We start from the raw sequence: 13,345 nt of genomic DNA, 5'->3' as shown, positions 1-13,345 counted from the left end.
TGAACCTGGACTGGAGAACGTGGCGGATTTTCAAAGGCATACGCACAGGTGTTGCCCCTGTAAAACAATACCTCATTAAATGGGGCATCAACACAGAAAACGACGCACTCTGTGAATGTGGGGAAATACAGAACATGGAGCACCTGAGAGTATGCAGACTTTCCCATCACAGTGCACCCTCGATGATTTCTGGTTCGCAAATACAAAGGGTATAGATCTATCCCGATACTGGGCAGAAAAACTGTAATCGGATCCAGACACAAAAAAGTAAAAGTAAGTAAAACAACATCTAAAATCTATTTTGAAAATTTGATTTTAAAAAAAAGGCAAATGATATGAGCAAACAGATATGTAAGAAACAATCTAACGCGCGACCAATGACATAAAAACCAACCTAGCGAATAATACCAGGTTAATAAGTGTCCGTATAAAGATGTTTGGTGATAAGGAGTGTCCTTTAAGGTAGAATTTACTGTATTTTATTATTATTTTTTTTATTAGAAAAAGAAGCCGCATCCACCAAAAGGTTATTAGCTACGGAACAAAATATAAATAACAAAAGTAAACAACTACAGATTGTACAAAATGTTTATGGATCTTAGATAATTAACTATATTGTCATAGGAACAGTTTTGACGTTGAGCCTCTGGTAGAGCGTTTGGAATATGGTATGTCCTAGACGTAAACGCGCAACCACAATTTGTTCTCGGCTATTGCGCGACGATGGAATTCACTGAGACACATTATTTTTGATTTTTTCATCTTAGAATTATTTTGAGATCACTCATTTCGCCACAAACAACACTTTATTTTTAAAATAAGCTTTTAAGTCACTCCGAAAAATCGTGCAGTCCTGTCAGCATCTTCATTTATTGTTATTCTGACGTGTGAGGGAACCAATAAAATTAGACGCTTCTTCCATGTTCATGAGCTTGGGACAGCTGGTATTTTAGAAACTTTGCAAAAGGATGTTTCGGAAAAATGTGTTTTAATGAGTTTAGAAAGCTAAGGGAATCTGTTATGATCAGGGCTTTTGTGAGTGTAAGCTCGTTAAGAAGTTTCACAGCACGGTATATTGCGTAGAGTTCAGCTAAATATGTGCTGCATGCTGGGGTTAAATAGAGAAGAAGATTGTTTTCTGAAGAAACGATTGCTATTGCTACACCACCGCTTGCACGACTTGCATCTGTATAGTCTTTGCGGAAACAAGTGAAATGTTTTGAATTGTACAACTGATTGGTATTTAAGTTTGTCTCCTGTAGACAAATAATATCTGGAGAACATTCAGATAAAAGAAGCTGTAGCATAGGGAGACGATGGAAAAATTCATCAAAGTTCTATTGAAGTATCGAGTTGAATGTTGTTAACAGATTCGGAGTTAGATGATAATGAACAATTGCCTACAGAAGAGTCACTGTATAAGTCAGAACTCTCTTTCCCTAAATGAATGTGTAGTTTGTTTTGAAGTTTCGTAAACTTGGTTTTTGTAGATGTATCATTTGCATATTGATAGCTGCTTTGTAAAAGATGGAGTAAACCAGCCATACCAGGAGTAAATTCTTTAACGACGCTAATAGTTTCGGGGGAGCGTTGGACATTATCAATCAGTAAGGATAATGGGACTTTAGATGAGCGCGGTTTTTTTGGTTTAGAGGATTTGGGTTTTGCAAACAGATTTTGTGATGAAATTGCTGAGTCTGAAGGAGGCGTATCGATCTCACTAATACTGCGTTTTATGGAAGAACTTACGTTTTCGCAAGTGCTATTAGAGTTTTCACTTAGATGCTGTGGCTTTATTACATTTGGAAGTACTGAAGCAGACTCATTAGTAGTGACAGAAGTCAAGCTTGAAGTTTTGTTTGTAAGATTGGTTGAAATGGTTGTTTCAGAAAATTGTGGTGATGTATCAGTTTTATTAGAGTTTTCTGCAGTTGTATCTAATGGAAAAGGTGCCGATAGATTGGAGGATATTGCTTACGAAGTTTGTGAAAACGGTATTGCTGCTGAATGAGGTTGATTGAAAGTGTTGCTATGAGTAGGAGTATTAGTAATTTCTTGGTCATGGATATTTGTAGGTGTAGGTGATATCCTCGGATTTAATAATGGATAACTTGATGACTGCTGAGTGTTTGGTACCTTGCGTAATATACTTGTGGGGGCTGTTTGATTTGGTACTTCATTGTTTGAATAAATATGAGTTGATTCCGTTACTGACCTGTTATTGCATTGGGATGATATATGTCCTGTATTTTTGCAAATAAAGCAGGTGAGTGCACCTTGTGACAAAAATATGCGGTAAGGTGTTTGGTCGAAATTTATTAGAATAGAATCTGGAATTGATGATGTTATGGGGCTTAAATAAACTTGTCTCCGAAAGCTCAATATGTGACTATATTTGGGAAGAGTCGAGCTAATTTTCAGAAATGTTATTGGGGAAATAAGCTTTAAACCGATATTCTGTAATTCTTCAACTAATACTTGATGACGAATTGACGGGCAGACATCAGACAAGACTAGTCTTTCTGCTGGAGTGACAAGTCTTCGTGCTGTTATAACTTCGCCGAGTACTTCTATAGAGCCATGTTGTGTCATGAAATTATCTACTACGGTTTTGTTTGCAAAATACATGCAGATTCTAATATGAGATAATCTAGATGAAAAAATAATATTTTTTGGGTTGATGATTGTGCCCAACGGAATTAAATAATCCTGCAGTTTAGCATTATCGATATAACTAAATACAATTGCTTGGGTCTTACTCGGAAAAGATTGTGAAGCGGCTGATGCATAACTGTTTGTGATATTCGAACGTTGATTTACTGGACTGGTTAGTAGACCAGGGCTCATCTGTAAAAATATTAGCACATTTGGACGTTGAGAGGTGACTCAAATTTTTTTGCAGGAATTGCTTGTAAATAGATCGAATAATAATATTTGAGTTATCCTCCCTCTCAAAAAGGTCCGGAACATTGTTTAAATAATCAAAATGTCAAAAAATGAAGGAAAATTCGATTTTTTTCTTGGTTTTTTGATTATAACTTATAAAGTATTCATTTCCGAGAAAAGTTGTACTAACATAAAAGTTGCATAATTAAATTTCCTACAATATAGAATTGGTTAAGAATTTAAAAAATAGTCACCCTTGTTGCAAAATAGCAATAATTGCGAAAAAAAAACATACAAAAACAAGTATTCGCATTTTACGTTTTTCAACCATTTATGCTACACTTAAGACCTTCACATTTTACCCAGAAAAACTTTATGATACAGTAAAATAATACTGTAAATTTCATTAAGATCGGTTTAATAGATTTTGCAAAATAAATTTTGTAATCCAGCTTTCGCAAAAAAAATTCATTTTTTCAAAATGTTACAGGACTGAAAATAAAGCAGATAACAATTTGAAATTTTTTTTACATACAGAAGTTTACTGTACCTTTCATTTTCAATTTTGCAAAATTAAAATCGATTAACTACCACGGCGTCAGGAATTTTTTTAAATAAACCTTCATTATCGGTGCTACGCACAGGACACCGGATAGTTTGCTCTTATTGGGCATTCCAATGACCTTTGACAATGATTGATACATTTTAATTTTTATTAAATTTCGGTATAAATAAATAAATTTGTTTATTGCAAAATAAAAACACTTACTCTATCCTTCTAAATAACACTTTTATTAGCAAAAACTTTATTGTTTATATATTTTAACTTAGAGAATAAAAGTTTATTATTTTTAAACATATGCAATTGTTTAAACAATATTTCACAAACAATAATAAAATGAGTTTGATTTTTCTGGAATTAAAATATTAAAATACAACAAAATATAGTGTAAGAAAATAATATATTAGATAAAGATTAGAAGAAATTTTGGTGGAAATCGAATCAAACACCGCTGTCCTGCTCGTGGCACCAAAAATTAATGTTTATTTAAAAAAATTCCTGACGCCGTGGTAATTAATCGATTTTAATTTTGCAAATTGCAAATGAAAGGTACAGTACACTTCTATAAGAAAAAAAAATTCAACTTGATATCTGCTTTATTTTCAGTCCTGTAACATTTTGAAAAAATGAATTTTTTTTGCGAAAGCTGGATTGCAAAATTTATTTTGCAAAATCTGTTGAACCGATTTTAATTAAATTTAGAGTATTGTTTTACTGTATCATAAAGTTTTTCTGGGTGAAATATGAAGGTCCTAGGCATAGCATAAATTGTTGAAAAACGTAAAATGCGAATACTTGTTTTTGTATTATTTTTTTCGCAATTATTGCTATTTTGCAACAAGGGTGACTATTTTTAAAAATTTTGACCAATTCTATATTGTAGGAAATTTAATTACGCAACTTTTATGTCAATAAAACTTTTCTCGGAAATGAATACTTTTACAGTTATAATCAAAAAACGGAGAAAAAATCGAATTTTTCCTTAATTTTTTGACATTTTGATTATTTAAACAATGTTCCGTACCTTTTTGAGAGGGAGGATAACTTAAATATTATTATTTGATTTATTTTCAAGCAATTTCTGCAAAAAAATTTGCGCGCTGGACTATAGACCGGAAGGTGAGTTTACATTGTGTGAAGTCATTTTAAGCTGCGTTGGCAAAAGCTTCACTCCGACTCTGGTAAGTGACAGACCAACCGCATGCTAGCTAACCTCACAAAATGATTGTATGGTGGTGTATATTTCTTATTTGACATTTTCTTTCCACAATAATAAAATAATAATTACGTATAGATGACTTACGTAGTAGTATCTAGTAGATAAACACTTTAATTTTAAAAAACTATTTAATAAAACCACTTGTTTTTATTAAAAACTAGGAGTACAATATCAGTACAACTTAACCATACTTTGCCAGGGCCGGGCTCCTATTTTATTATTATTTCTACTATATTTTTAACTAAGGTATACTGCCGTGCTAGGCCCAAAGGCGGTAACTAACATTTGACAAAATGGTGGCAAAATCGATTTCAAAATTGAATGCTAAAATTTTGGCCCGTTAGGGATTTATGGACTAGCTAATAGTTTTTATGCATGGATATATGTCTTAGTTTATAAAAAGAGCCATTAATTATATTTTAAATCAAAGTTTTATAGAAAAAAAGGTAGATACCGCTAAAACGCTTTATCAAAAATTACTATAAAACTAAGCCTATTAGCGGTATGTGGTTTACACTCGTGATTGATATGAAATAAAAAGCTTTTCTGTGTATTAAAGTTTATTAAATTGAAACAATTAAAACATTATTAAATGTTATTATTTTGTTGGTTCACAATGTGACAAGAGCAAATTGACAATATTTAGTTGTCGTTATTTCTGTTTTCTTTCAAGAGTCAATAAATACATATTGGTTCATTAATAATAATGTTCTATTTGTGACGAAATATAGACAATTAAATAGACAACCAAACAACATACACTGTGTCTGGTACATACAAAAAACCTATTTAGTATTTTAATGGTATTACCTCATAATTAACATTTTTATAAAATCTTTTTTAGTGCGTCTAATAATTTGGCCAAAAACTGTATACTACTAAAAAAACAGGATTTGTTCAGATTGTTATCGGATGTTAAAAATATTATAATGTTAAGCGTTTTAAAGAATTCTTCAACTCATTTTATCTTTTTTTATAATTATAGCTTCATAATTTTACAATACCATATTTTTCGGCCAACTTTTCTGAATATTATTCACTTTCTCAGCCATTATATTTTTATTACGTTTCTTAGCGACAAAGGTTTCCTATTTTAGGACATATTATTATAGAGCTTTAAGAACTTTATGATCGCCGACACCGAAACATCGACCCATCGACCGATATGCAGGTTATTTTTAATCTCATTTTAGATAATTACGATAAGTAATAAAATAGTATTGGGTATTTCGCAATATATTATTCGGTAAAATACCATTAATTACAGTAATTACGGCAAATAACATTTTATTAGTTGTATTGTACAAACTAATTATATGTTATGATTAAAATATGATCACATTGTCTTTCAGACCGAAACTTACTTAATTATTATGGGATTTATAAGATTTTTAAAATATTCAAATTGCTCTACTAAAAGGTTGCTTAAAATGATATAGTGTAGTTTACTTCCGAGGTCCAGAAATATTATCAACAAAACTCTGATTTAAAAACAAATTTAATCGAATTAATTCATACTTTTGAATACATCATTAATTAAAAATGAATAACCATTTTCAATTTCGTTGCAAAACGAAAATACAGCCGAACCATATTCCAGTCCAATCAGAGAGTGCTGCAAGCACCTCTACCGGTTTCGAAACTTATTAGTCTCTCATCAGGAGGCACATATGCTGCTCTCCCTGATCCAACCAAAACAAACTCCAGCGTGCAGTCCCGAATTGCAACGAACGAAATGGCATAGATGCCCTAGCGGCAACTGCTAGCAAAAGACTAAGTTTTCACTCTAATGGCATATAACATATCCCACCAGAATGGTTATTCATTTTTGATTTACATTTACTCTGTGTGGAGTATGAAGGGAACCAGTCTCGTTGGAACTTTACCGCGCTGAGCAGATGTGACGTGAATTGTAAATTGTAGAATTCCCTCATCTTCCTTAGTCTCAGCATCCGTATGGCTTGCAAATTGTAGAAGCCTCGGAGGTGTAACCAGAGAAGGTTCCCATTGTTTTCATTCTGGTGGGATATGTTATATGCCATTAGAGTGAAAACTTAGTCTTTTACATCATTAATTATTTATGAACAAATTTTTGTATCATTAACCAGGTAGGTACCTGACGCTTCTTAGAACAATTTATAAAGGAATAAAACCAGCATTTTTGTATACAACTTAGGTAAAGGATTCTTTTCTTGCTAGGAATGCACAAACGTACTAAACAATTAATTATTATTTTATGTTCAAACAAAATCACTTTTTAACTCGTCAAAACACTCCAAACCCACATTCTGCGAAAATATTTTTAACTAACACCATAATATAACCATAACCATGTAAAGTTAGGCCGAATTTACTTTGTAATGCTAAGGCGATTTGGCGGTTTCTAATTGTAGGCGTGGCATTCTTGAAAGTATATTAGCGGTAAGTGCAATATGCTAAGGTATATGGGTAGTAGGGCTTACAATACCGAGCCAAAATCTCAATACCGGTATTTGGTATTTAAAATTTCAAATACCGGGATCCCGGTATTAAAACCGGTATTATGAATAAAAAATATACACGTTATAAATTTATACTATCCTCAGTTGTTATATCGACTTGTTATTAAATAATATATAAAACCTATTAAATATTTTGTTTTGAAAAGAGTAGATGTTATATATTATAACATTACATAGAGAGTAGGAATAGACAGATACAAAAAATGTGCAAATAGAAAAACTTATAAGGATAAATTTTGCATATAATAGGATAGTACTTTTAATAGTTATTTATGATATAAGTTAAAAGTACACGTTTAAGGCACGCATGTGAAAGTTTGCAGAATGAGCGATAGCGTGTCCTGCAATTCACATGAGTGCCTTAAAAATGTACTTTTTAACACGCATATCAGACAATATTTTTTCTACAAACGTAATTACAGGACAATATCTACAAAAAATTTTACTTGAACTTGACTGACATTCCATTTTTATATTTTTTTGACATAACATCAAAATTGCCCATACGGTCAATACGAACTGCAGTGCCTTAAAAATTTTAAAGCACTAGTGCCTTAAAGTAGCATTTTTAACGCTCGTATGGAGTGCTAAAAATTGCATTTTTAACACGGTTGTAGAAAAAATATATTAATACAAAGATTAACTTACTGTGACAAATATTTTATATGGATGACTCTGTATTTAGACCGCTATATATTTTTAATTATTATTAATAATTCAGAAAATGAAAAATAAGTGAGCCTAATTTATACACCACAATACACAAAAAAAATGAAAAATAGATCTGAAAATGTAAAAACAATTCTGATTATTAAATCTTACGGCTTATTTATAAAATAAAGTAGTCTAATTTTAAATATTTAAGAATTTTTATATAACTCATTTTATGTATTTGTATAGACGAGATTTAATAATTTGGTTGTAGAAGCTGATATAACCCTTCGCCTTAAATTAACGACATTCACGCTTTTAGAAAGCGCTATACTTGACTTGTATGTGTAATAAACGTGTTTAATAAATATTTTTTACAATGATATTGGTTGTTTATCTTGAAAAATAATTTCTTTTAATAGCAAAAAATGTCTTAGAAGAAAGTTTATTGTGCATCAATTCACTTTTTATAAATTAAGCTAATACCGAAATACCGGTATTTTTATTATAAATACCGGTATCGAATACCGGACAAAAATCGTCCGGGATCCCGGTATTCGGGATCCCGAAATTCCGGTATTGTAAGCCCTAATGGGCGGCAACTGTAGCAGATACTGTCAAAACGCCGTACATTTGCCGCCAAATGGCTTAGTATTTTAATTGAAAAATGTAGATACCTCTAACAAAACTGCAATTTTATTTAAAATATAATGCTTCTACAACTCCAAAGACTTTGTAAATATATTCTAAGTACTCTGTTCTACCTAGAAATACAAAAATCTCGTTTTGGATAAAAAATCAGTTAGCGTCTTTGGGCTTAGCACGGCAGTATACTAAAAGCAGCTCCTTCATTTATTTTTACCAAACATGCTTGCTATTATAAATGCCTTGCTCTAACTTTTTTCTCTGTTTGTTTTTTCATATATCCCCATAACAGTACCCCCTCAAAAACCGCAACGTATGTGCCAACAATCGGATACTTACCAGATGTGATTCCCTCGTGGTGAACGTGACAGGATCGTGAGTTTCTCCAGCGGGGCATTTGTAGTCCAGTCTGCCTACTACTTGTATGAGATGGCTGCCCGACCTGCCCAATTCAAGAAGGTTTAACCTCAATGTGTCGGCCACGAACTCCACCTGCAAATGATAAGAGGAAATACGTGTTAGTATCCGCTTCGATTGGATTTTGATTTAAACTTTACCAGAGGAAACAATACCGTATTCGAGGAGAATAATTATAGTAATAGAACAGATGGAAATTTATTTCAGTCAAATATTTTATTACAGTCGAACCCGCTTATTAGAATCCCTGTTATAGGAATATTCCGGTTTATGGAATATACATTCAAGTTCCCGAAACATTTCCATTTACTCCTTAATAAATTTATCTGTTTATTGGAATAGGATCTAACTAGATAATACCGCTTATTAGCATATTTTGTAGGTCAAAGAATATTTTTTTTACAATTTACTAAAAATTTAAATTATGTTTCGTATTATGGTTTGTCGTCAACGGCCTGTAGTGCTGGATTAGATATTATTAGGGTAATAAATATTTATTACTTTGTTACGAATACCAATTCGATCTTTAGCATGGCCGACAAATGCATGGGTCATAAAATAATTTTTATTTGTCTACACAAAGGCACTGTTGCCTGTTATAAAATTGTTAGAAGCAGTTTATTTAGAATCCACTCAGAGAGTACCTACTTGTTTGCAAGATGTGAATTATGGCTTTGTTAAATTCGAAAAGAAGGGAAAAGAACAATAATGTAACAATCCATTTCTTGACGCCAATAAAACTTCTATTCAACCAATGGATTAAGGATTAAGGATGACCGCACGGATTAACAACAAAAAAGCTATAATTACCAATAATTTCTCAAGAAAAAAATAAGTCATTTTGTTATATTATATCCATTTTAATAAGAAAATATTTACATATCTACATATTGCATACATTCCATATTAATTACCTAATGTATTCATTCACATACATGTAATGTAATTTGGTATTTAACACATACATAGATAAGTACTAGTTACACTAAGTAGTATTATTGACGTAAAAAGACCTAAAACCATTTACATACACTGATTATGTAGGAACATATATGATATACATATTGGCATAGTATGTAATAAAACTACATATTGGCATAGTATGTAAAACTACACATTGGCATAGTATGTAAATAATATTATTAAGTATATTCGGTAACATTTATTTCGACTAGCCTGGGGTCAAAAATAGTTCGATTGAACCTAACTTACCTTAGTACAAATAGAATAGAGTAAAATAGAAATATGCTTTATTGTCACTGAAAATTTTTACAATTTTATGGACAAAGCTTACATACAGTTAAAAGAAAACATAATATCAATAAAAAATAACAACTACAATTTAGTAAAATTAAAAAAATCCTCAATATATGTTTGGGTCAATAAATGTGCTCATAAAAAAAGTTATAGCCTTTTGAAGTTACAAAATGAAAATTAATTTTTTTAATATATCGAAAACTATTTGATTTTTTACTGAGATTTTTTATTTTTGAAAGACTTTTTATATAAAGATTAGATATAAAGATTTTTTATTTTGAAAAACTGAGATTTTTTATTGAAAATGGACATGTATTATTATTATGACAGGGACATCTTAAAACAAAATTACAGTGAAATTCGTCCACCCTATAAAAAATTTATGAGGGTTTTGTTCCGTTAAACCCCCCCCCCAACTATTGTGCACGTTCCTATTACAGTGGAACCTCGATTATCCGTATCTCCATTAACCGTCACCTCTGTTAACCGTGAGGTTCCGTACATAAGTTGTATTGAGTACATAAGAAAAAATTTGAGTCATCAATTCATTTTTTTAGCATTGCGATAAGCCAAACGAAATTCGCTGAAATGTACAGTGCGGTAACAAATGAAGTTATGGCTGAATCAACTGTTTTGTTTTCGTTGCCTAAAGATGACTTAAAGGAATGGTTAATCTGTGATGAGGAAGCAAACGGCTATCGATTGCTGACAGATGATGGAATCGTTGAAATGGCAAAACAGAGGCTGACGAAACAGCTTCAGAAGCTGACACAAACTTGGAATTTGACAGTGGCGTAGTCCGATGGTGCTTTTGCAACTGACAAAGGTTTGCCTAAAAAGCTAGAGAAGCTGCATCGCACATGCAACCATTCATCGAGTGGTATTCTCGACAAGAAGAATCCAATAAAGTAGGTTGCATGATTTTAAGCCAACTAAGAAATTCAGCTCTTGCAAAATGTGAAGCATCAGTAAAACAAACGAAGATTCAGAATATTTTAAACCAAATCGACAATATTAACACGAACACAAATTCCTCTTATTGTATTATCAAACAAAACAAACAAATAAAATTTGAGAGTTGTATTATCAATTTTTAACTTTTTTTTAATGTTCTGTTAACCGTCTTTTCGATTATCCGTCAACCCTTGGTCCGGTGCCCTGACGGATAATCGAGGTTCTACTGTAATTCATTATTGTGCTACCATTAGTTAAACACAACGTTGTTAAAACTATTTTGCCTCTTAATATTTTTTCGATAAGCCAATTTTTATCGAGATGCGGCTTCTTTTTAAATATATTTACAGAAAAACTGTATGGGGGTTTTGTTCCTTTAAACCCCCCAAATGTTTGTGTACGTTCCAATTTAACTATTATTGTGGTACCATTAGTTGAACACAGTGTTTTTAAAACATTTTGCCTCTTAGTCTTTTTTTGATAAGTCAACTTTTATCGAGCTGTGGCTGTTTTTTCAAAATATACCTAACAATGTAAATTGTAAATAAATTTTCAGATTATAAACAGGTCTCTATAATTGTATCTACTTATCGATATACAAATATGTGGTGGATTCGACAAATATTCAAAATATCTCGATAAACACTGGCTTATCGAAAAAGTACTAGGAGGCAAAAAAGTTTTAAAAACGTTGTGTTAAACTAATGGCGCCACAACAATAATTTAATTGAAACGTACACAAAAGTTTGGGGGGTTTACGGGAACAAAACCCCCATAAAATTTTTATGGGGTGCACAAATTTTACTTTAATTTTTTTTAAGATGGTGCTGACATAAAAATGCCACATGTCCATTTTAAATAAAAAAATTTTAAGAGTTTTCGATAAATGAAAAAAAATCGATTATCATTTTGTAGTTTCAAAGGGCTGTAACTTTTTTTGTGTGAACTATTGTATATAGGTAAGTGAGGTTCAATTAACCTATTTTTGACCCCAGAATCTGTGGTATAATTTATGACCAATCTTTTCGGGACACCCTGTATACAGAGCGCTTTGGAACAAGTCATTTAGGCCCAGAGCTCGGTTATGTCGTTCCATCTTTTTCTGTTGAGTGATAACCCATGTCCCTAAAGTTTTCGAAAAATTTTAGATTTAAAGTCCTATTAGTAAGAAGCATTGGATCAAGTTGCCATTGCAAACCAAAGTTAGTAAACAACTTAAACGATATAAACAATGTCAGTTTTGACAAATACGGTTCGTTAAGATGTTTTACAAGCGTAATATTCGTCATAGTATATTACATACCTAGCAGGAAAGTATTCTATTTCAGCCGAGCGGCCAGGTAGTTTACCGAGGTGCGAAGCACCGAGGTAAACTACAGACGCGAGGCTAGAATGAGTTCCCGCGAGGTTTGTATACTATTTTACTCACAATCGGTTAGTAGTTTATGGATTTCTAATACTCACAATCTACCAATAATACTTTCGTTTCAAATATCTGTATCCATTTTCATTATGTGATAAGATGAATTATTTTAAGTAACCTGTGAGATCGTTGCTAGGTAACAAAACAAGTTTGTTGAATCTGACATTTAGGCGATACACGACGCCATTAATTGTACATATAATCAAATTGTGTTTATTTTACAAAAATGTCTGATAGTGAATTTGAATGTACGCCACTAGAACTGCGGGTAGCTGCAGAGAGAGCTACTGAAGGAATAATTCCTGAAAAAAGCAGGGAGAGGTATGAAAACACCTATGAACTATACAGTAAATGGTGCGTGGCAAAAGGTGTGCAGCATACCTCTGAGACGGCACTTCTTGCTTATTTTTGTGAAATGAGCAAACAAAGTAAAGCCTCCACATTATGGTCAAGATATTCGATGTTGCGAGCAGCATTAAACTTTAGGCATAATGTTGATATTAGTAAATACGCAAAATTGCGGGCATTTTTAAAAAGGCAGAATGTGGGATATCAAGCTAAAAAGTCAAGTGTTTTTTCTGAAGCAGACATCGATACATTTTTAAACAATGCCCCGATAGAATATCGTCCTCAAAAGGTAATTTTAATTTATTTAGTGCATATTAAATATATGTTATATTAATTTTTTTCAGGTTGCTTTCATTATTGGCATTTCCGGAGCCTGTAGGTGCGATGAACTTTTAAAAATGAAAATAAGTGACCTGGATATTTTAGAAAATCGAATTATAATAGTGATTCCTGTCACAAAAACCTACTCTTCCCGTACATTT

The 13,345-nt window shown here is 32.0% G+C and overlaps 1 protein-coding gene across 1 annotated transcript in view; it reads right to left on the bottom strand.

Annotated features, from left to right (window-relative positions):
* Positions 1–13,345, bottom strand: part of LOC126890321 (neurexin-1-like) — a 758,564-nt gene that overhangs the window by 355,340 nt on the left and 389,879 nt on the right. Inside the window, exon 7 of the mRNA XM_050659185.1 lies at positions 8,804–8,956. Within this exon, the coding sequence (XP_050515142.1) occupies positions 8,804–8,956 (153 nt within the window). The remainder of the gene's footprint in view (positions 1–8,803; positions 8,957–13,345) is intronic.

Source organism: Diabrotica virgifera, chromosome 8, assembly GCF_917563875.1.
Source record: "Diabrotica virgifera virgifera chromosome 8, PGI_DIABVI_V3a".
Lineage (NCBI taxonomy): Eukaryota > Metazoa > Arthropoda > Insecta > Coleoptera > Chrysomelidae > Diabrotica > Diabrotica virgifera.
Note: the sequence above shows the minus strand (reverse complement) of the source record. Positions and strands in the feature narration are given on the sequence as shown.